The sequence below is a fragment of the Gracilinanus agilis genome, chromosome 2 (genome assembly GCF_016433145.1).
Source record: "Gracilinanus agilis isolate LMUSP501 chromosome 2, AgileGrace, whole genome shotgun sequence".
Taxonomy (NCBI): domain Eukaryota; kingdom Metazoa; phylum Chordata; class Mammalia; order Didelphimorphia; family Didelphidae; genus Gracilinanus; species Gracilinanus agilis.
This window is the reverse complement of record NC_058131.1, coordinates 94,616,728-94,640,574: the sequence shown is the minus strand read 5'-3', so window position 1 is coordinate 94,640,574 and position 23,847 is coordinate 94,616,728. Positions and strand designations below refer to the sequence as shown.

Here is a 23,847-nt window from a genome sequence, read left to right as displayed (position 1 = left end):
GGCCAGAGAGTAAGATGATCAAGGTGGTGTTTTAAAGTTAATTTTGGTGGTGGTGCTTAATAGACTAGAGTGGGAAAAAGTGATCTAGAAGTTAGAAAAGGCAACCTGTGAAAACATTGATGTACTAATTACTTTGGGCAGTCACTGGCCCATCGAATGATCTCATGATGTTTGCAAAATTTAAAGACTCTGCACTTGTCTCAGACAAAAAAAATGCCCAGTCATTCAGACCCTTGGCCATAACCCATACCAAGCAGGGAAGGCAGTGCCTTGGCTAATTCAGCCTAATCTGTGTTTTAAACCACAAACTCTACTTTCTTTCCCCCACCCCTTTCCACAGTCATCCAGTACTGGCCACAAAAAGGCCTGGAGAAATCCAGGAATGCCTCATCTTTCGCAAACCCAATTTAGTACAATATGGTTTTACAAGGCAGTTAAATTAGGGAATCATTTGTTATCCTATGAAGGCATTTTTCTCTTTTAAGTAGAGAGGACCCCTTCCCCCGTGAGTGTACTGTAGAATCTGATTTATAGGCAACTTTTACAAGATTACGTTTCTTGTAGAAGTCGAGCCTACTGAGGTCAAGTTCATTAATTTCATCATTGGCTTCCTCTCCCCTCCTACCAAATTTGGACTCAGGAGCATAGATTTCTACCCCTTTGAAAGGAAATGAACAGATTCTCTAAAAAGGGACATCTACAGGGATATTGGGGAAAGTAGGCTGGAAGCAGAAAGACCCCTCTTCCTGAGTTCCAATCCAGCCTCAGAGAAGTGACTCACTGTGGGACCCTGGACGAATCCCTTATCTCTGTCTATCTCAATTTCCTCATCTGTAAAACGAGCTAGAGAAGGAAATGGCAAACCACTCCAGTATCTGCGAACCCCCAAAATGAAGTCAAGAGGAGTCAGAGGGACTGAACAATAACAGGGTGATGTCAGGCCCCTCTGGTGGGGCGGGGGCTTCTGGGTCAGGGAATCTGCTCTGTTCCAGGTCTTGGATAGAGGAAACCCAGACCAAGCAGGACCTGGGTCTCCTCAGATGTTTAGTTCTATACAATAGTGCCCTGGCAGCTTTTCCTCTGCCTTACCCTGACTAACAGGAGGGAGTGAATGGAGGGAATTTCTTTTCTGCTCTCCACCCTTTCCTGACTGCTGGGAACAGGGGGAGTAAGTGGGTCTCGGGGGTGGGGGGTGGAAGAGGGCTCATTCCGGTGTCTGAATGGGATCCTGGTGCGAATGGGAGGTGTCTCCCTCTTCCTTGAGCCTTACCCCAGGGTGGGACCCTGCCCTCTGCGAAAGAACTGACTGACCAAACTGATAAATTAATCTGCTGATACACTAATGGGTACAGCTGATGGGTTAGTACAGAGCACGGGGTACAAAGAGCACTGAATGGAGTCAGAAGGCTGGTACTTAGTTTGGTGCACTGGGCAAGGTGCTTTCTCTTGAGAAGACTCAGTTTCCTCATTTGCAAAATAGAATGAAAAAGGCTTCTATCTTCTTTACCGGCTTCTTGAGGAGAATTTTGTAAGTGGTAACATGCAATATATAAATGTTAGATATTATGGCCACCCTTCTCAGGAAACCCAGCTGCATGGCAGGGGATTTGGAGACATGGCACCTTGCCTTGCAAAGGCATGACCCCCCAAAAGGAGGCAATTTCAGGCCTTGGAGCTGCCCACGAGAGAGATATTTGAGGTGAAGGGTCTTTTGCCCTGACTCACAACACACACAAAATCATAGCCTATAGGCACCTAGGGACTCCCTCCAATTATCTCTCTTTGCTTTGAGATCCAATGGCCTTGGGCCACCCCGAGGTGGGCTCTCAGAGGGGAAGGAAGAATCAACCAATAAGTATTGACTAAGATCCATGCACCTAGAAGTAGATTATTAATACACCAATTAGAAAGCATTAATTAAGCACCTACTGTTGCTTGGTTGTTTCAATCATGTCCAACTTTGTGACTCCACTTGGGGTCTTTTGGAAAAGATACTAGAGTGGTCTGCCATTTTCTTCTCCAGCTAGTTTTACGTATGAGGAACCTGAGGCAGACAGGATTAAGTGTCTTGCTCAGGATCACAGAGCTCGTAAGGGGGTCTGAGGCCACATTTGAGCTCAGGAAAAAAAAAAATCTCATCTCTAGGCTTGGTCCTCCATTCACTGAGCCACTTAGCTGCCCTTCTCCCCCATATTTTGCCAGTCCTTGTGGAGAATATAGAGGAAGATACAATACAGACTCTCCCTTCAAGGGGTTCCCAGCCTAACAAAAAAAGACAAGAAACACAGACACTAAAAGTTAAATCCCTAGTAAAAATCTACAGCACCTGGAGAAGGAAGGAGACCTAAATGACAGAATCAGCACCCCTGGATTCCATCGACTGGGCTCTGACTAAGGACCTATCTAACCTCAGACAACTGGTTCTGAGCTTTAAGCTCCTCCTCTGGAAAATGGGGGGCAATAATACCACCAACCAGGGCTGCTGTGTGGATCAAAGGATGTGTTAAGTAATTTATAACCACGAAGCACTATATTAATGTCAGCTCTAATTACCACTTGGCACAGTGGCTGAGCACATAACAGAAGCTCAGTAAATATTTAGTGACCAGTTAATTGATCTTTGGTTCCAACTCATTTTCCCCTTGCCATTCATTTGGGTTTAAGCCCAAAGGAAGCTGGCTAATCACTGGCACAGGAGCTGAGTTGTCTGGGGAAGGCTCCCCACAAGGTCTAGAACAATATTCTTTAATGCTAAAAATAGCCCAGGGAAGCACGCTTTGATGACTCCACTGCCAGGATGTGTACTGGCCTTGAGTTTGGGGGCACCTTTTCCAGAGGGTTGGCTTGCTTCCCTTCAGGCAGTGCAGGTCCATGAAGAGGGGGACCTCGAGTAGGCACAGGAGCCAAAGGGTCAGCCCGCCAGGTTAAGCAAAAGCAACCAACCCCTGGTTTGGAATTTATAAGGCTGTGGCTTATTAGATTAAGCTTCCCTAGGAGGGTGGATCTTTATTATAAATGGAAAATTTCCCTGCTAGCAATTTTCAAAATCAATTTTTGTCTAGTCTTGGAAAATCCTCCTTGTGCTCCTAAAAGTCTTATAGGTGAAATAAAAACAGTCAGCTCTTATTTACCTATATATGTGTGTGTTTTATATATATGTAATTTATATTTTTGAGAAATATAAATTAAATATGTAATATATATAATTTATATTTTTGAGACATACATAAATATATAATTTGTCTTTGAGATGTAAATAAATAAATATATATTATTTAATGTATCTATAATTTATAAATCATATATATCAAATTATATATTTATGTATATGTATCTCAAAAATATAAATTTTATATATATATAAAACACACATATATATGTGCTGCCTTGTAATATCCATGTCTCTACATCCAGCATTTATTAGCTATGACACCCTGGGCAAGTTATTTTATATCAATGAATTGCCTCAGTTTTCTACTCTGTAAAAACAGACATACTAGTATCTGTACTGCTTATCTTTCTTTCTTTCTTTCTTTTTTTTTTTTTTTTTTAGGCCCTTACCTTCTGTCTTAGTATCAATTCTAAGACAGAAAAGTGGTGAGGGCTAGGCTTGCTCAGGGTCCCACAACAAATATATGAGACCAGATTTAAACCTGGGTCCTCCTGACTCCAGCCTTGGCACTTTAGCCATTGTGCAACCCTCGCTGCCCCTTGTATTATTTATTCTTCAAGGTCATTGGGCAGTTCTACATAAGCATGAGGTATTATTATTATTATTATTACTGAAAATAGAGGGCTCCAAGCCAGGAAGACTTGGGTTTAAGAGTCATCTCTGCTGCATAGTGGCTGGGCAATTCTTAAGCAAGTTCTTACCCTACAACTCTCTAAAATGATCAGTTGTGAATCTATAACCTAGAAGGGGTTTCTTCATGGGAGGCTTCCCTCTATCAATAAAATCGTAGGTCCAATACCAATCCTTATCCATATATTAGGACTAGCCATCTTGATCAGCACAGACAACTTTATATTTTAGTAATTATCTATTAGTCATTTCTAGAAGAGACAACATAATGAAATAGAAATTGATTCGTGGTCAGAAGACGTGGTTTACTTGGTACCCATAACTGGACAAGTGGACAATTCTCTAGGTCTCATTTTCCTTATGTATAAAATGATAAAAGCTAGATTCGATCAGGGGTTCTTAACCTGAGTTCCATGAACTTGTTTAAAAAATATAAATATGTGCATAGTATAAAGGGGATTAGGTACACAATATATATTATATATGATAATATAAACAAACCCAAGTACATTTCAGCATATGGTTTCCATTGTAACCACATATTTTTATGTGTTTCTGAGAGAGGTCTGTTGGATTCCCCAGACCGTTGTCAAAGAGGTCTATGCCACAAAAGAGGTTAAGAACTGCACCAGATCATCTCTGAGATCCCTGTCAGAACCTGATACCGTGATCATTGCAAGGAAGTGCTCCTATCCTGGCATTTCTCCATCATGAAACTTGAATTGCAAAATTTCATTATTAGAGGATTCATTCTTCCATATCTAACAAGCCGTAATTCTTTAGTATGTCCTATAAAATTAAGCAATGCAAATAAATAAAATTAAATATATATTTTTTTCTTTTTTTCTTTTTTCCTTTTTGATTGAGTGTGGGGTCTGAAGTTAGGATGACATATTTCTGAGTTCAAATCCAGCCTCAGATATTAGCTAGCTGTGGGACTCTGGACAAGTTATTTAATCTTGTTTACCTCAGTTTTCTCATCTCTAAAATGAGCTGGAGAAGGAAATGGCAAACTACTCCAGTGCCTTTGCCAAGAAACCTCCAAATGGGGTCACAGACATGACTGAAAAACAACTAAGCATAAAAATAACATAGTGCTGGGCACAGAACAGGCACTCAATAAATTCTTGTTGACTTATTGATCAACTTAACCTTTGGATTAAAGGCTGGCTCTGCCAATAACTGGTTGTATAATCTTGGGCAAGTTTGAGCCTTCTTTTCCTCTTCTCTATAATGATGAGGATTGACCACAAAGGTTCCTAATGTCCTAACCAGCTCTAAATTCTGTGAAACCATTCTACTTCGAGTCATTTTTGATTCTAAAATCAAATTCTATGACTCCATATAAAATGGGAATACTTCTGGAGGAATCGTCTACGAACCACAAAGAATGGTTTATCAATCACTAATGTTTGAGCTTGAATGACTTTATCTGTTTCTTGGGACAGGTTGCTGGAAAAGCTTGGCGTTTCTGACTGGAGGTTAGGAATAAGGAAAGGGAGGAGCAATATATTATAGAATTTCTTGTGTCCCTCTTGGCAATTAGAATGGGGAAGGAAGATGGTAGTATTTGAGACCAAGGACAAAGGGATGGTTTCTATTCTTTGCCTCCTTCATGGTTTTGCCATGAACTGGCTCTTCATATAAGTCTATAATTAAACCTACTGGAGCAGCAGTAGGGGGGGAAAGAGGAGATTGGACATTACAAAACCCAGAAAGCATTTGCCACCCTGCCCCAATTTACTAGTCCTCTAGTGGGCTGGGGAGCCTAAAGTACTGATCTTTCATTAAGCTGGGTGGTATCTTAATGTAAATTTCCAGGGGATCAACTCCCTCTGAACATCCTTTTCAGGGAATAAAACATACTTTCAAAAAACTTGCCTTCAGTGCCTCTCTGGTTTTAAATGAGGGGCGGAAAAGCAGTGTAATGCCTTTGTTTAAGGGGTTGGCTAGCCACTGATTTATTTTGCTAATAAAAGCAAAGTTTTCATATTTGATTCAATTCCAGGACAAATAATGATACCCAGCAGGCAATGCTGTTCCACTGAAATGATAACCTACCAGGCCACTGTTTGCTGAACACCTCCCACAAAAAGACTTGGGAGCAATGGAAGGACCCTTCTGCTCATGTCCCCTCCAGTTGAGAGAGTGTTCTGTTCCCTGCTCCACATGGAAGCGAATATTATGAAGCCATTGTTTGAGTTGGCTTCCTGTGATGCTAATCTCAGCGAGAGGGAAGGTCCCGACCCACAGCCTGGATTTCTAAATGTTACAGGTTTCCTCTCCAGCATTCCCACCCAAAATTGCCTACTGAGAAAATCAAAGGGAAATGTGTCTCTGAGCAAAGACGAAGTCTTTCTAAAGCAAGTCTTGGTGTTTTGTACCCTTTTCAACTCTGAGTTCTACAACCAGCTATTTCCTATTATGAAATGAATTCTGAATGAGGAACTTGCAAGGAAAGAGCTTAAATATTGGATCCCCAGTTTGTTTGCCTTTTGAAAAGCCCGGGAGCACTCGCTGCATTCTGAGAGATGTCGCTGGAATGAGAGCCTTTGAGAAAACATGAAATTGTTGGTTCAAATTTTTTTTTTTGTTTGTTTTTGCATTCAGCTTCCTTTCCACAATGTTCTTCCAACAGATTCTGTGCTTAAAATAGGAATTCAAGTAGTTTTTAAAGAACATGTGTAAATTAATTTTTTTAAAAAAAGAACATATGTATTCCAAAAGAAAACGGCTCTAAAGAAGGAAAGACAATTATTTTTTAGCTAACACATTCTTCCTGAAACAATTTCTATGAGATTCCTAACCCAGGGAAACAGGGCATTCATCCAAAAAAGGATTAGCCAGAAAAGAATGCTTATATAGTCAGGGAAAGAACACTAGGCTTGGAGTCATAAGATCCTGGTTCAAGTCCTGTCCCCCGTCACTTCTTGGCATCAATTCTTTGACCCTCAACTTTGTCATCTGTAAAATGGGGGTGATTAATGCTTCCTTATAAGGTTGTGCCAAGATCAGAGAAACTCATCCATAAAGTACTTATATTTTCAAGTGCTATATTTCTTAAAATGAGGAGTTATTGTTATTATTGGTCTTCCAATGAGGCTCTACTCTGTTCCCTCTCTAGGGTGTGGAAGAGAGCTTTGGCTCGGGAAGGTTTTGTCAGGGAAGCCCAAGGTCTGGTAGCTAGAAAGCCTCTGAGTACAGGCCAGCAACAGATTATGTGTCTTAGCAGAGAACCAGCTCCTAAAGTTCTGAGAAGCTCATTGCCAGAGGCTTGGCAACCAGGTAATTTCCTCCCCCCAAACCCCAACCTCATCCTATCTCTGCAACTCAGGGAGATTTATCTCCTCAATGGTTGCCATCTCCAGAAGGGTGTATTCATGCCAAGGAAATCACAGATCCTTGAAGCAAAAGCTTTGGACCCACGAGAAAGAAAATAAATAGATAAAGAGAGTCAACAAACAAACAGAAGCAGCTCTGCTCTGCCCCTTCCTTTTCTTAGTGGCTACTGTGCCTTTCTGAGGGCATCTCCCCCAGGCCACCGAGAGCAGATCACCAAGGGTAGAAACTTTTTATACTTTTCCTTTGTTCCAGCCTTCGAGCAGCCTTGCAGAACAGGACACAGCGATTACGGTGAACGTGCCAAGGTCAGCCCTCCAGCCCTGTGGCTGTCCCGAAGGCTGAGTGGCTGCCCAACCCTGTCTGCTGCTATTCAACCACTGCTACATGGTGTGAACAGGCATAAAAGCTCTGGAGGGATGCCACCCTCTAGGAGAATTGGTCCAGGGGGGTATATAGCCCTGGGATAGAAGATGTAGTGAGGTGACATACTACAACCCAGGTCAACAGAGGCAGGAAGACATGGTCCATGGAAGGCTGGTCTCAAAGGCAGGAAGAACTGGGTTCCCAGGACTGATGCTGACACCCGCCAGCTATGGGATGAGGAGGAGGAAGAGGAAGAGGAAGAGGAGGATAACAGTGAAAACAACAACAACAACAATAATAATATGACTCTGGGCAAGTCGCTTAACTACTTAGCCTGGCACATAGTAGGTGATTAATCATTGTCAATATTGACTATTGTCTTAACATCTCAAAGTGGCATGGAAAGTGGCATATGACTAAATTGCTGAGAAGGTGTAGACATGGGAAAGGAAGTCCCTACACCAGTGAAAATACCCATCAGTCTCTATACCTGTGATATCTTCCTTTGGGCCATTATAAGTTCTCCCTTCATTCATGGTAGCCTGGAGTAACAGGGATGCCAGAAGGAGGTGGGTAGGGGCGGAGGGGGGGATTGGGAACCCCTTCCCCAAATTCAAAACAATATCTTTAAAAATCAGCCATAAGAAATTTCCAAATCCTGGAATCAATTTCTTTCAATAGCATGTTGCCGATTAGTGATGAGGCAAAAAGAACTAACTGTGTGAATCAGTAGAAATTAAAGGGCATCCAGAGAAAGATTGTTACAAAAGCAAATATTTTAGGGCCCCAGAGGTAGAGCAGAAGGAGCACTAGACTAGTGTCTGGATTTCTCTCAATGGCCAGCCTTTGGTTTCTGTTGATTCACAGGAATCACTCTTATTGCCTCAGCTTAGATGACAAGGGGATATTAGAAGAAACAGCAAAAACAAAAAACAGAAATCATGCTTCTTAAGCAGTCATTAACACTGAGCCAAATCTGGGGCAGCTAGCTGGGTGGCTCAATGGATAGAGAGCCTGAAGTCCTGTGTTCAAATCTGATCTCATACTTCCCCGATGTGTGATCCTGCACAAGTCACTTAACCTCAACTGCCCAGCCCTTATCGCCCCTCTGCCTTAGAACTGATACTTAGAATGAAGCAAAATATTAAAGTTAGTTAATAGCTAGTAGGTAAAATTCATAAAGGACTTGAATCAAAAAGTTGCTTTAAATTTTATTTAAATTAATCCAATTTAGTACACTTGGAAATTTTCTGCAATAAGATCACGCTTAATTCTAAAGCATTTCATTTTATATTTTCGAGTTGAAAGGGACCTTAGTGGTCATCCAGCCACAATTTTTAGAGGTCATCCAGCCTCTCATTTTACAATTGAGGAAACTGAGGCCTGTAGAGGTTAAATGATACACCTGGGATTACTCAGAAAGTATGTGAGTGGCAGATTTGAACCCAGGTCCTTTGCCTACAAATTCAGAGGTCTTTGCAGCAATGTATGCTTGCTCTCTCTACCTGGCAGGCAGCCCTGACTCTACCAGGGATTTATCAGCTCTCCTTGGAACAGGAGCAGGACAGATATGAGAAGGATACATGCTTGTGAGCGGCAATGTTTCCCTGATGTTCCCAGCATTAGTTTCTCAGCATGAGCAGCCCTCTCATAATATTTGTCCATATCTAACTTGAACTTTTGCTTCAAACCATTGTTCCCAGCTTTCCTATATCCCAGGGTGGTGAATAATCATTTCTTTTGCATTGTTACTTTGAAGGTATTTATAGAATGTGGTCTTGCCCTTGGCCCCTCCTCTAGGATTTTCCCTTCCTCTAGAATATACACATTTAGCTTATTTATGCCCCCTCTACAGTTCCTACTCTGCAGCCCCTGGATCAATCAGATTGCCCTTTTCTGTATTTTTCTTTCAGGTTTCTTTTTTCACCCTTTATATCCTTCCTGTGCTTGAGGGACAGGAATAGCACATGCCATTTCAGCATCCCTTTTTTTCAAATTAGAATCTCCTCCATTCAGGATTTCTATCCTGGAATAGCAGCACAACTCATAATAGGATGGGATTGACAAATGGATTCGAAGAGAGTATGCTTTGCTACCTGAATGGTGGGAAAATGGAAGAATTTACAAAATTACCCATTTCCACGCCAGCCCCTGGGGCCCCAGGTCTCTTTTCTGTTCAACCTTTGAACTAAAATTGTAGGGAAGATGGGACATTTTTGGTTCTAATTCTGAAAAGATTCCATAGAATATGATTAAGGAACTAGATTAGATGGGGATGTCATCTCACACTGAAGCGCCTTCACCCCTATCCCCAACCCCACCTGCTCACAGTGGCCTGGAACATCACCATTCACCAACCCTTTCCTCCCTCCCTCTCAGCCTAAAGCTTTGATCCTATTAAATTAGACCACCATAAGACCAGGTTGCAAGCTTGTTACAAGTCCTTGACACATTAGGAGAAGGAGGGATTCCAGAGTTAGTTCTGATGAGAGAAAAGGAAGGGAGAAGGAGAGAGAGAAGAAGAAAGACAGATAGAAACAGACAGACAGATGGAGAGAGACAGGGGGAGGGGAGGGGGAGAAAGAGATGCAGAGTTAGAGAGAGAAAAAGAGAGACAGAGACAGAGGGAGAGAGAGACACACACGCAGACAGAGACAGAAACAGGGAGAGACAGAGATGGGGGAGAGATGGGAAAAGAGAGATGCAGAGAGAGTCAGAAAGAGAAAAAGAGAAAGAGACAGACAGAGACAGAGGGGGAGACAGACAGAGACACAAAGAGAGAGAAAGAGACAGAGAGACAGAGAGAGAGGGGTGGTGGAGAGAGAGACAGAGACAAAGGCAGAGAGAGAAGAGAGACAGAGAGATAGACCCAGATAGCGAGTGAAGATGATTACAGCCCAGCCTGAGAAAAGGATGGAGAATGAGGGGAGGCAACAGAAAGTAATTTTTGCTGATTTTCAAATTTAGCTGGGGATCCTAGACATTTTTTAGATCTCACTAATACAGTTAATATGAAATACTCTTCTGTGTTCTATGTTTGTGTCTTCTCCCTCTCCCCGACTTCAAGCTGCATGAGGGCAAAAGGTTCCCTCACAGTGGTCCAGAGGAACTCAGTTTTCATAGACCAGAGAGTGTATTGTCTTCTGTGGCATGGCCCAGAATTGCAATTGTGCCTCTTGGGGGAAGGCACAAGGAAGAATACACTCATTCCTAGCTTTATAGTCCTGGATTGTTTCTGGGAAGGTAAAACTCTCAGGTCTGTCTCTCTCTCCACCTCTCCCCCCAACAATGAACCCTAATTAGATAATGTCCAATTTCTTTGCCATCATTAATTAAATCTTTTTTTAACTCTTACCTTCCATCTTAGAATCATTACTATGTATTAATTCTAAGGCAGAAGAGTGGTCAGGACTAGGCAATGGGGGTTAAGTGACTTGCCCAGGGTCACACAGCTAGGAAATATCTGAGGCCAGATTTGAATCTGGGAACTCCATCTCCAGACCTGGCTCTCTATTCACTGAGTTACTGAGCTGCCTCCTAATTAAATCTTAATATTTAATCCACAATGGGCCATATGACAATGCTTGATTCCTATTAGTTCCAGCATGAAGGTCATTCCTTTAAATTCCACAAATTGACTACCGTATGTTATATGTAGCTTTTATTTGCTGATAATACTAATAAGAAGAATGGCTGGCATTTATATAGCACCTACTATGTGCTAAGAATTATACAAATATTTCATATGGAAGGTAGATACTATGTCATCTCCATTTTACAGATGAGGAAAACAGAGCCCAGAGTCACCCAACTACTAAGTGTCTGAGGCAAGATTTGAATTCAGATCTTCTAGCCTTCAGGCCCAGGACTCCATCTACTCTGCCTCATAGATACCTCCTTATTCAAACTGTTTGAAATTCATATATAAAAAAAGCTTTGGTTTACCACCTTCTCCCTCAATCTATACATGGGTCTCCAGCTGTTTCTGGTTGGCATATTCTCTAATATGATTTGCATTATCTACTGCATATCTCAGAATTTGGGGACTTGGGACCTAGGGATGACTGCCCCTGTGCTGGGTACCATACATGCACTGATCTGGGTCAGCCTGATAGGTGGCATCTCCATTCCTTGGACCAAAGGCTTGAGATATAGTGCAGGCCAATACCATCTTATTTTCTCAACCTTGTACCTAGTACAATGCTCTGCACAAAGTAGATGCTTAATGAATGTTTACTGGATGAGCTTCCTACCCTAGGATTATACTGCTGTAATTCAGGCAAAAGAAAATCGCCTCGTCTGGGACCAATTATTAAAGCTACTTAAGTTACAGAAAGGAAACTCAAACCACTTTTTCTCTAGACTTCTTATTAAAAAGAGGGTAGAGAGTAGAAGGAAAGATTAAATGCAGATGAAGGAGGAAGGGTCAGAGAAGGAGGGAAAAAGGAAGGCAGAGAAGGAGAGGGAGAACCAGAGAGAAACAGGGAGGACCAGAGACAGATTAATAAAACATTTCTTAAATGACTTAAGGTTTACAAAATCCTTTTCCTATGATATATATATATGTATATATGTATGTATATATATATAATGTATGTCACACATATAATATGTTTGATATAGGCAAGCCAGGCATCATTACTTAATTTTACATGTGAAGAAACTGAGGCTCAGATTAATTAAGCAAATTGTCCTCTGTGATATGGCTAGAAAATATGGGAGTCGGGTGCCAAGCCCCATCACCTGCCAGCAAAGCCAGTTCTTTTCATGACATGGTGTTGGCTCTCTAGCAATGTCTAACACAAAAGAATGAGTCACTAATGATGACTTTTCAGGCCAGAAAGGTAGATAGATTCCCCATCAGGCAGACTTTCCAGGAATCCTTTAATCGTCAACAGAGGGGACCTCTTATGGGTGAGGTTGGTCTTGCTAAATAAAGGAGGAGGTGAGTCTTTTTTGTAGTTCTGGTTGGAGGGGGGTGATTTGTTGCCCCCTGGCTGTCCCTTTCTCTCACCTGAGGACAGAAGTTTGTGCGTCCGGAGGAAGCTAATGGCCAGCCGCATAATGGAAGCCTTGTCCAGCTGTGAGCTGACGTTGTGAGGCAGGGGGAGCTCATGGGCAAGCTCATAGAAAACCTCTGTTTCCTTGCTCCTTCGACATCGGGCAGCATCTCTCGACTTTTCCTTTCTCCTTTCTGAACTACTCCTGCACAAAAAAAGAATGAGAAAGAGCACCTGAAATATTTCTGAAACCACTCTTTTCAAAAAACAAATAAAAAGGAAAAAAAGGAAGAAAATACCCTTTCCATCCTTATTAATGAAAGTTCTATGGGGAAAAAAAAATCACAGGATATTGGAACTGGAAGGGACCACCAAAGTCATCTGGTTCGTTCACTCAGTTGATTGATCAATAAATTAATTAATAATTAATAAACCAATTGGTTAATCAATAAATATTTTACTAAGCATCTAGTATGTGCTAGGAACTTGGCAAGTACTGAAAATACACACACACAAAAGGCAAAAGACATTCCCTACCCTCAAGGAAGTTATAATCCAATACAAAGATGCTTGACGTGTATGACAACATGCAATTGTATTTAGACAAAGTGAGCTCTAGTAAGGATAAACAGGAAATAACAAACATAGGGAAGATACTGGAATTTTGAGGATTTGGGGAAAGCTTCTGGTAGAAGGTGAGATTTTAGTTGGGACTTCAAAGAAGCCAGTGGACATCAGTTGTTAGAGTGAAGGAGGGAGAGAATTCCAAGTATGGGGGTCAACCAGAGAAAATGCCCAAAGCCAAGAGATGGAGTTTATGGAATCATCAGGAGGCAAATGCCATTGGACTGAAGGGTATGTGTAGGGAGGTAAGATATAAGAAGACTGGAAAGTTGGAAGGGGCTAACTAGGTTATGAAGGGCTTTGAATACCTGGATAAGGGATCCCTTGGATCCCAGTAAAATGGTGATCCAGTCTCTTGATGATGATGATGATGATGATAATTATAGTAACAGCTAGCATTTATATAGGGCTTCAAGGATTGAGAAACACTTTATATATTATCTCATTTGATTTTCAAAATTATTATCTGTAATAATATAATTATTGATACTATGATCATAATATGAAGCTAGCACTATTATCACCCTCATTTTACAGAGGAAAGAACTGAGCTGAATGAGATTAAGTGACTTACCTAGGGTCATACAGATAGAAAGCAGACTTGAAGACATTTGGTGAGAGGAAACCCATTAACCTCCTTAGGTAGTCCAGGCTACTTTGGAAAGGATAGTTGATGGGAACCCATATCCCCGACCCCCCACTCAAATAAGCCTGCTTTCAACTTAAACCACTTACTCCCAGGACTACCTTCTGGGGCCACACAGAACAAATCTAATCTCTATTCCATATGAGAGTAGTTAAATACTTGACATTGTAATATGTACTTTTAACATCTTCTCTTCTCTAGAATAAATAACCTCAGGACCTTTACGTGATCCTCTTATGGCATAGTCCCCAGAACTCTCTGCTTCAGAACACTATGCTTCTATTAAATGCAGCTTAGGACATTTGCCCATCACCCACAAGATCAAGTCCAGATTCCTTAGCCTGACATTCTAGGTCTTCCACAATCTGGCTTCAACTTCTCTTTCCAATTCTATCTCCCATTATGACCCTGCATGAACCTTCACTTCAGGTAGGATGGTCCATTTATTGTCTCCTGGATGTATCTCATGTTTTCCCACCTCTTGGCTTCTGCTCCTTCCATTCCTCTGGCCTTCTAGAAGATCCTGTACCTCCTTTCAATTATGTGTCCAATTATATGTCCTCCTGTCCTTCAAGGCTCAGTGCAAGTCCTACCTCCTGTAGGAAGCCTTCCCGGACCTCCCCCAGTCCATAATGATATCTCCCTCCTTTGAAATAAAATTATGCTTTATTGTTTATGCCACTCATTCATCTCTACCCTGACTTTCACTCTTGATTTGATTTCCATAAGCATTGGTTTTGTCTTTCTGACCAGAAAAGAAGTTAAAGGGCTAATGTACAGTGTGTCCATATGTGGCCAATTAGACCATGGTTCTCTTTTGGGTACGAAAGACAACAATTAACCAAGGCAGGAGGCAAGGACCTGTCCTCTCTTTTTCTCTCGTATCTCTCATGAGGTCTAATCCTGGACTAGGCACAAAGTGGATAGCATTTTAGTTAATTAACTTATAGCTGGTGGCAGAACAGATAAAATATTGGTATTGGGTAAAGTTGGGGGTGGTGGTAGTATACGCTTTGGACATCAGCAAGGTAAGATAGATGGAAGTTTTCTTTTCCAGAAGGAAATAACAGCTCAGAGAAAACAGATTTCTAGTATTGGAATTTAGGACATATTTCAAATCATCATAGTTTCCATGATAAAAACTGAAAGTCGAATCATAGCCAGATGAGAAATAGCCAGCCAAGCATATTAGGAAATGCTACACACTTTACAGGATGAAATGGAATTGGTAAGTTTTAAGTAAGGTTCCAACCCAGCACTGGTGCTTGAGTCCAAACTCTATTATGCTAAACTTCTTAATCAACCAACTAGCAGTGTCAGTCTTGTTCAGGGTACTCCAAAAGATGCTAGGAATACAAAGACAAACAAAGACAAAAATTGAAAAAAGTTTTTGTTCTCAAAGAACATACATTTTAACAAGGGAGATAAAATTTCACGTGAGAAAGTATGTTAAGAAAGATGGCATATATGCCTGTTCTCTGTGTGTGTGTGTGTGTGTGTGTGTGTGTGTGTGTGTGTGTATTTTTGAAAACATCTTGGTCTTTGGAAGAAGAAGAAAATTCTAGGATCTATGTCTTTCAATTCTTGGGAACCATACCTTTTAGGAAGTCCTCCAGGAGGATCCAAGATTTTTGTCTATCCTTAGTGCTAGAGTGTCCAGTGGAGACAGTTTTAAAAATTCCTGGACATTCAGAATAATAATATATTTTTTAAAAAGATAGATAGAAATGCCTGTCAGAGAAGGTCTTCCATTTTAGACACTGTCCCCATCTTGTCCAACATTGGCTTGCCTGAGGTTTCCAGGATTAGCACCATATCGTATTTTCTTGTAGAACCATTGATAATTACATGATTCCATCCAAGTCACCATCTAGTGCCTTCATCTATTGTCATGTGGTGGTGCCACTGGGTGCTTGAATCTATGCCAGCAGACCCTAAGGATTAGGCGTTAGTGAACTCCAAAGGCTAGGGGAGAATCCTCATCTGAGGACCAAGAGCAGCTGAGTTCACGATGGCTCATCTTCAAGAGGGATGATAGATCTAGAGCAAGAAGGGAATTTGGAGGTCATCTAGCCAATCCTTTTATTTTACAGATGAGGAAACTAAGCCTAGATAATAATAACAAGAATAAGAATAAGAATAATAGTAGCATTTACTTTAAAGTTTGCAAAGCACTTTGAAAATATCATCTCATTTGATCCTCACAACAGTTCTCTGAGGTTTTACAGTTGAGAAACTGGTAAAACACGAAAATCTTAAGTAACTTGTCCAGGGTCACACAGCTAGTAAATGTCTGAATCTGGATTTGAACACGAATCTTCCTGATTCCAGATTTAGTCTTGACATCTGGCTGCCTAGAGAAAGTAAGTGACTTGCCCCAGCCACACAGCTTTTAAGTGGCAGAATGGGAGTTAGAACTCAGAATTGGACCATTAGACGATTAATCTTTTGGCCTAAAGCACCCACCTACAACAGTATGGAGAGGAGAAATTCAAGATTTTTTTTGGTTCCCTAAACATCAAAAATCTCTTTGGGGGGCAGCTGGGTAGCTCAGTGGAGTGAGAGTCAGGCCTAGAGACAGGAGGTCCTAGGTTCAAATCTGGCCTCAGCCACTTCCCAGCTGTGTGACCCTGGGCAACTCACTTGACCCCCATTGCCCACCCTTACCACTCTTCCACCTATGAGACAATACACCGAAGTACAAGGGTTTAAAAAAAAATCTCTTTGGAACATTCTCCAGTCTTCTAAGCGGCAGAAGGAAGAAGTTTGTTTCCTTCTTTAATAACATGACAGACCTTCTCAGTACTGATGTCTTTGCCAGTTGTGCTGTTTGAGAAGACCAGCTCTCCTAATTTTCCCTGAGGGTAGGTTAGTCACCCAAACTAAGCATCTAGTCATGCCAGAGAAACAGTTTTCCAACGTTAAGCCAGTCCAAACCATGGAAGACAGGGCCAGACCTCAACACAATTATGAAATGGGGTGGTTTGCTGGCATGCTATCAATCTCCCTTTTCTGCTTCTTGTTTTCCATCCCCCATATTGCTTCTTCTCAGTTTCATTTCATGAGTCCAATGTTCTATGACTTTTGCCCTTTTTCCCTCTCAAAACCCACTCTCAGGAAAACTCTGAGATCATCAATATGCTCTTCCCCACCCCTACGACATTCTTCTTGTCTCCTGTTAAAGCAATTTCTGGTCTTAGAATCTATTTGCCCAGTGAGAAAAATCCTGAACATTCAGTCCAAGGATCTGAGTTCAAATCCCCAATCTGCCACTTAGAAGTTGTGTGACATTAGGGAAGTCATTTAAACCCTCCGGCTCTTAGTTATTTCATCTATAAAATGAAACAGCCGGACTAGATAATCATGATATGACTCAGCCATATCTAACCCCTGCCTGTAGGGTCTTCCTCCTCCTCCCAGCACAGACACTCAGTCCCTGGGACTCTACACTATTTCCAGATCATGGATCTGCATGCTACCTTTCCCCTCTTCCATCCTACTTTCCAACACTTAGCACACTGCTTAGTACATAGTTAGTGCTTAGTTAATATTTTTCCTTCCCTCTTTTCCTTTCTCCTTTCCTCCCTCCTTTCTTCCCTTTTTCCTTTCTTCTCTTCCTCCCTTCCTTTTTTCCTTCCTCTTTCTTTTTATTCCTTTCTTCCTCTTTTTCTTCCATCTATGAGTGAGATACTTGATAAGAGGGTAAGGTCTCCCTAAACACTCCCCTCCCTTAAAAAAGGACTATACTAGAAAACTGGCTACCTATTCTGCCTATGGGTAAATCTAGTGCTATTATTTTTTTTTTAATTTATCTGCGATTTCATTATTCCAGAGAATTACAAACAAGGAAATTCCTTCCATGAACACAGATTTGCATCTGTTCTGTACCTGATGGACTCAGATGTTGCTTGGGGTTTCTAGAATTGAGGTGATTCACCAAGGATTATAGAGCCAATATGTGTTAGGAGCAGAACTAGAATTCAAGGGTTCCTGCCTCTTAATTCCTTAATTAGTTGCCTCTTAGTTCTTTTATTTTTTTTAAACCCTTCACTTCTGTGTATTGGCTTATAGGTGGAAGAATGGTAAGGGTGGGCAATGGGGGTCAAGTGACTTGCCCAGGGTCACACAGCTGTGAAGTGTCTGAGGCCGGATTTGAACCTAGGACCTCCCGTCTCTAGGCCAGACTCTCAATCCACTGAGCCACCCCTCTGCCCCCTCTTAGTTCTTTTATAAGAAATCTCATTTGGAGGAGAATAGTCTATAGTTTTATCAATAATCTAGACTTCTCTTGGGTCAAGGGAGAGAGAAAGGAAACAATCATTTATTAACACTTACTATGTGCCATGATTTTCAAATATTACCTCCTTCAATCCTGACAAAAATCCTGGGAGATAGGTACTATTATGACTATTTTACAGCTGAGGAAACTGGGGCAAAGTAAATGGCTAGCTTAGTCAGCTAGTTAGGACCTGAATATTAGAACTCAGGTCTTTCTGATTCCAGGCCTAGCATTCTATCCACTGAACTACCTTGATATTTCTAGGGACTTTGCATAAAAGGAAAAGCTGAATTATTTTTAGGAATCACTAAGTTCCATTCTCAGTACCAACTCAGTATGAAGCAATAGGACTCCAAGCCTAAACATTATAGAGACAAAAACCATCCAAATAGGATCTTGGAAAAGATTCTTGGAGAAATATACTATCATTGGACATCAGAAAATATTCCAAAGGCAAGTCAAATAAATGAGCATTTATTAATCACCTACTAAGTGGAAGGCATTGGGCTAAGCCCCAAGAGATTCCAATGAGGGTTGCTATACTACAGTATTAACAAAGGAAATCTTCCTCTGACTTCCTCTGACTTCCTCCCTAGCAAAGCAAGACAATTCAGAGGGTAACAGAGCTAGTCAAAAGGAACCCAATACAAGTAAAATAAGTGAGGTGGAGGGGTGGGAGGGAGGGAGGCAGGTTTTAAGGGAGAATTCCATTCCTCCTCCAGGAGTAACACAGCTGAATGAAAATGGGAGGGAAGGATCTTTCAAAAGAGCCAAACATCAAACAAATAGGATCCCCAACTTCTCTCAGAAGAGACATGAAAATAAAGCAGTCAGTCTTTCAACCCACCCCTCCATGGTGCTTGAGAATGCCTTAGATACAGAGAGCATATGATAAATTAAGACTACTTTTTCCATTGACCCTGCCCTGATGGGGACTTAAAATTATGTAATAATAATAATAATGATGATGATGATGATGATAATGATGATGATGATGAAATGTGAACTACAATGTTAAAGATGGTGGTGTTGGTTTTCATTATTCATAGGATTAGTCACAGGGCCCTCAGTACCTAGGTAGCTTCTTCTTGCCACCATAGGGTCATGCAAAGAGGAGATTTCTAAATCCTTTTTCCTGGAAAAAAGAGAAGTTCCCCAAAGTCCAAAGAGCAGTCCAGAATGGACTTGCTTAATGAGGCAAGCTCCTAAGAACCCACAAAAACCAATGTTAGAGGGGGTCCCCAAGTCAAAGATTTACATTTGTCCCGTTACTTTCACATGCATTATTATCTGATTTCTTCTTTTTTCTGCTCTCATAGATAGGCAAATAGGTAGTTCCATCTCCATTTTATCACTGAGGAAATTGAAGCCCAGATAGATTAATGAATTGTCCCAGAATCATATATCAAAGTGGCAGACAGAATTAGGACTCACTTTTCCTGGCTCCTAGGCCAATGCTCTCTCCACTCTACATTTTCATGGTAGACTGGAGATGATGAGAAAAAAAGTAGGAAGTCAAAATTCAGTTAGGCACCTTGCTTTAAAAGCCGTGATTTAGAATGCTGGAGGGGATGTGGCAAAACTGGGACATTAATGCATTGCTGGTGGAGTTGTGAGCTGATCCAACCATTCTGGTTGGCAATTTGGAACAATGCTCAAAGGGCTATAAAAGAATGCCTGCCCTTTGATCCAGCCATAGCATTGTTGGGTTTGTACCCCAACGAGATCATAGATAAACAGACTTGTATGAAAATATTTATAGCTGCGCTTTTTGTGGTGGCAAAAAACTGGAAAAGGAGGGTATGTCCTTCAATTGGGGAATGGCTGAACAAATTGTGGTATATGCTGGTGATGGAATACTATTGTGTTCAAAAGAATAATAAACTGGAGGAATTCCATGTGAACTGGAAAGACCTCCAAGAATTGATACAGAGCAAAAGGAGCAGAGCCAGAAGAACATTGTGCACAGAGACTGATACACTGTGGTAAAATAGAATGTAATGGATGTCTGTACTAGCAGCAATGCAATGACCCAGGACAATTCTGAGGGACTTATGGAAAAGAACGCTACCCACATTCAGAGGAAGAACTGCAGGAGTGGAAACAGAAGAAAAACAACTGCTTGAACACATGGGTTGAGGCGGACATGATTGGGGATGTAGACTCTAAATGACCACACCAATGCAACCATCAACAATTTGGAAATAGGTCTTGATCAATGACACATGTTAAAACCAGTGGAAATAAGCATGAGCTATGGGGGGGGCGGGGTGGAGCTTGGGGAGTGAAGGGGAAAGTAAGAGTATGAATTATGTAACCATGTTAGCTTTTCTAAAAAATAAATATTAATACATGTTTAAAAAAAAGCTGTAATCTGAATTCTCACTGCATTTAATAGTTCTGGACTTTGGGAGTTGGAATCAGGAGCAGCATTCTGTCTAAATTCCATCCCTGCCATTTACTTGCTGTGGGGCCTTGGACAAGTCATTTAAACTCCTTAGGCTTCCATTGCCTCTGCAAAATGGGGCTAAAATATCTAAACTATCTATCTGACAGAGTAAGGCTCAAATGAGTTCTTATACGTATAATGCCTTGAAAAGTTTAGAGTGCTTTAAGATTCTTCTTCTTCTCATTATCATTATTTGGGTTTTCGTGTCTCCTGAAAAGTCTCTGGCTATTGTGAAATCTTGGGAGTAATTATGATATTTAATTAGAACCATTAAAGATTAAGAATTTATTAGTGCATTACATGTGGGGTGACACCTTTTTTTTAAACCCAGTTAATGGGCAACCTGTCTGTTCTTTACTAGATTTAAGATTTCTTCACAGGATTTAAATTGACCAAGATTATTCTGAAGAATATTAGACTCAGTGAAGAGACAGGAAATCTAATGGTAGCTCACCTCTAACCCTGGCCATCACTAAACCTCTTGGTGCCTCAGTCTCCTCAATTGTAAAAATGAATATGTGGTTTCTGTCTAAGAACTTAGAGCTAGGAGAGACTTAAAGATCATCCAGCTTAACTACTCATTCCCTTTTTCTAAAATCTTTACTTTCTGTCTTAGTAACAACTCAAGACAGAAGGGCAAGGGCTAGGGAAATGGGGTTAAGTGTCTTGCCCAGGATCACATAGCTAAGGTTGTGAATGAGGCCACACTTGAACTCAGATCCTCTTGACTCCAGATCTGGCTCTCAATCCTCTGAGCCACCTAGCTGCTTGATAACCTGCTTATTTTTATAGATGAAAACCGTTGCCCAAGAACTGTCAAGTAATTTACCCAAAGTTATGTAACTTAGATAAATGTCTTAAAGGAATATTGGCTTACACTAGCTCTGTGGTCATGGAAAAGCTTTTTAATACCACTAAGTTTCTGTTTCTTCAGTGGACCTAGAATCAGGAAGACCCAGGTTCAAATCCTGAATCAGACACTAATGAGCTATGTGACTGTGGGTAACTCACAGATTAACTTCTATCTGCCTCAGTTTTCTCAACTGTAAAATGAGGATAATAAGAGTATGTACCTCATGAAATTATTGTTAAGGATCAAATTGTATTTGTAAGGGGGCTTAAATTCTTATTTCCTTCATTCCTTCCCTCTCTCTCTGTATCTCCCTTCCTTCCTTCCTTCCTTCCTTCCTTCCTTCCTTCCTTCCTTCCTTCCTTCCTTCCTTCCTTCCTTCCTTCCTTCCTTCCTTTCTTCCTTCCTTCCTTCCTTCTCTGTAAAATGAGATGCTAAGGATTAAAAGAGCTCTGTGCTGGTCTGAGGAAAACACTATTAAAACTTTATAGTGCTCTATAAATGAATTGAATAGCTGGTTTATCTCAAATGCCTCTGGAGTTGGTAAGTGTACAAAGGTTCAAATTGTCTTTTGATCAAAATCCTTGACCAAACTTTCTAATCTTATTTCTCCCTTTCCCCCTTGGTATTTATTAGAATTTCTCAAGCTCCTTTTTAGCGCTCTTCATGTCTTCTCTCTTCATTTTCTTAATGTCCACAAGAATTCCTGAAGTTTATTTTCTACCTACCCTGTTCTTCCCTCAAATGGCTGAGTCCCTATTCCAATCCTCCTCAACTTGTTCTTAATTCCTTTTATTTATTAAAGTAAGATTCTAAAAAAACAACTGCATTTATGATGTGATGACTTAGAATTAGGGCCTCACAATTTAGCATTCAATAGTTTCCATTCTATTATTGTTTTCAAATTGCTTCATACATTAAATTGAAATTAGATTAGAAGAGCAGGGGCTATGCCTTCTCTAGTCTTTCCTATGGCATCTAGCACAGAACTGGGAGTTTGGTAGACACTCCACATATACATATCTGGCAACAGTTTGCTTCACAGATTTCATGGTATTAATCAATTGTAGGGAGAGAGACACACAGAAAGAGACAGACAGAGAAAGAGAAAGAGAGGGAGGGGGAGAAAGAGAAAGAGAAACAGACAGAGAGATAGAGAGAGGAGAGACAGACAGAAAGAGGGAGGAGGGAGGGAGACAGAGAGAGACAGAGAAATAGAGATACAATTATTATTCCCATTTTACAGATGAGAAAACTGAAGTTGACGGAAATTAAGTGACTTGCCCCGGGTCATATATCAAGAAAATATCTGCGGCTGGATTTGATCCTCCAAGGCCATCACTATACTCACTTTCTTAAAAAAACCACACCACATAATGCATTTGTATGAAACACCTCTTTTATGTGCAAAGCACTCTGTACTAGGTGCTGGGGATACATTCTTATATAGATTAAAACAAATTGCCAAGCAATATGTGATTCAGTGTCCCATGAATGATGACTCCAGACAAGTGTTAGGCATTCAAAAGAAAGATGGAGAGCTCTGCTCAACTGAAATGTCATGGAGTATTTATCAGGTACCTACCACATTTTGACCCTCTTTCCTAAGAAAGATGGTGCTAAAAATAGGGTATAAGTAAGTAAGAACAATCTTTACATTTATACAGTTTTAAGATTTACAAAGAACCTAACTGGCATCAGTTCTGTAAGCTCGGTAGTTCAATCTATCTTTAATAAATGAAGAAACTAAGGCTCAGAACAGTTGTCCATGGTACCTGGTAAGTATTGGAGCCAAGATTTGAAAACTGGATCTTTTGATTTCAAGAGTTATCTTCTTTCTCTCTCCCACTCTCGCAACAAAGGCAGTCCCTGGTCTTGAAGAGCTTACATTCTAGTTGGTGATGAGGTTGGGGTAAAAGGAGAGAGACTACTGTATAGCCCTAAGAGGAGATCAGGTCAGTGGCTCCATTGGTCAGGGATGATTCAAGTCACTTAACCTCTCTTTGCCTTAATTTCCTCAATTGTAAAATGGGAATAGCATCTATTGGAGAGTTGTTGTGAAAATCAAATAAGCTAACATTTGAAAAAAATGCTTAGCATAGTGTCTGGCACATAATAGGCACTATATAAATGTCCATTCAGGGAGATTTAACTAAAGTTGACTTAGCTGAATTTCTGAGGGCCCATTTCACATGTCCCATTTATCTAAGAAAAAGAAAATTTCACTGTGGAAAGTGACTAAGTAGCCATCGAGTACAACTCAGACCTGAAAAAAAAAATCTCTCCTTGTTTTGTCTTTCTTTTTCCAAGAGGACCAATGACATCATGGGATAATATCTGTATTTCTTCCTTTCTTCCTTTCTTCCTTTCTTCCTTCCTTCCTTTCTTTCTTCCTTCCTTCCTTCCTTTCTTCCTTTCTTTCTTCCTTTCTTTCTTTCTTCCTTTCTTCCTTTCTTTCTTCCTTTCTTCCTTTCTTCCTTCCTTCCTTTCTT

General features: G+C 40.8%; 1 protein-coding gene across 1 annotated transcript in view; it reads right to left on the bottom strand.

Annotated features, from left to right (window-relative positions):
• The window catches only part of EPAS1 (endothelial PAS domain protein 1), a 121,328-nt gene that overhangs the window by 42,380 nt on the left and 55,101 nt on the right, over positions 1-23,847 (bottom strand). Inside the window, exon 2 of the mRNA XM_044663290.1 lies at positions 12,522-12,712. Within this exon, the coding sequence (XP_044519225.1) occupies positions 12,522-12,712 (191 nt within the window). The remainder of the gene's footprint in view (positions 1-12,521; positions 12,713-23,847) is intronic.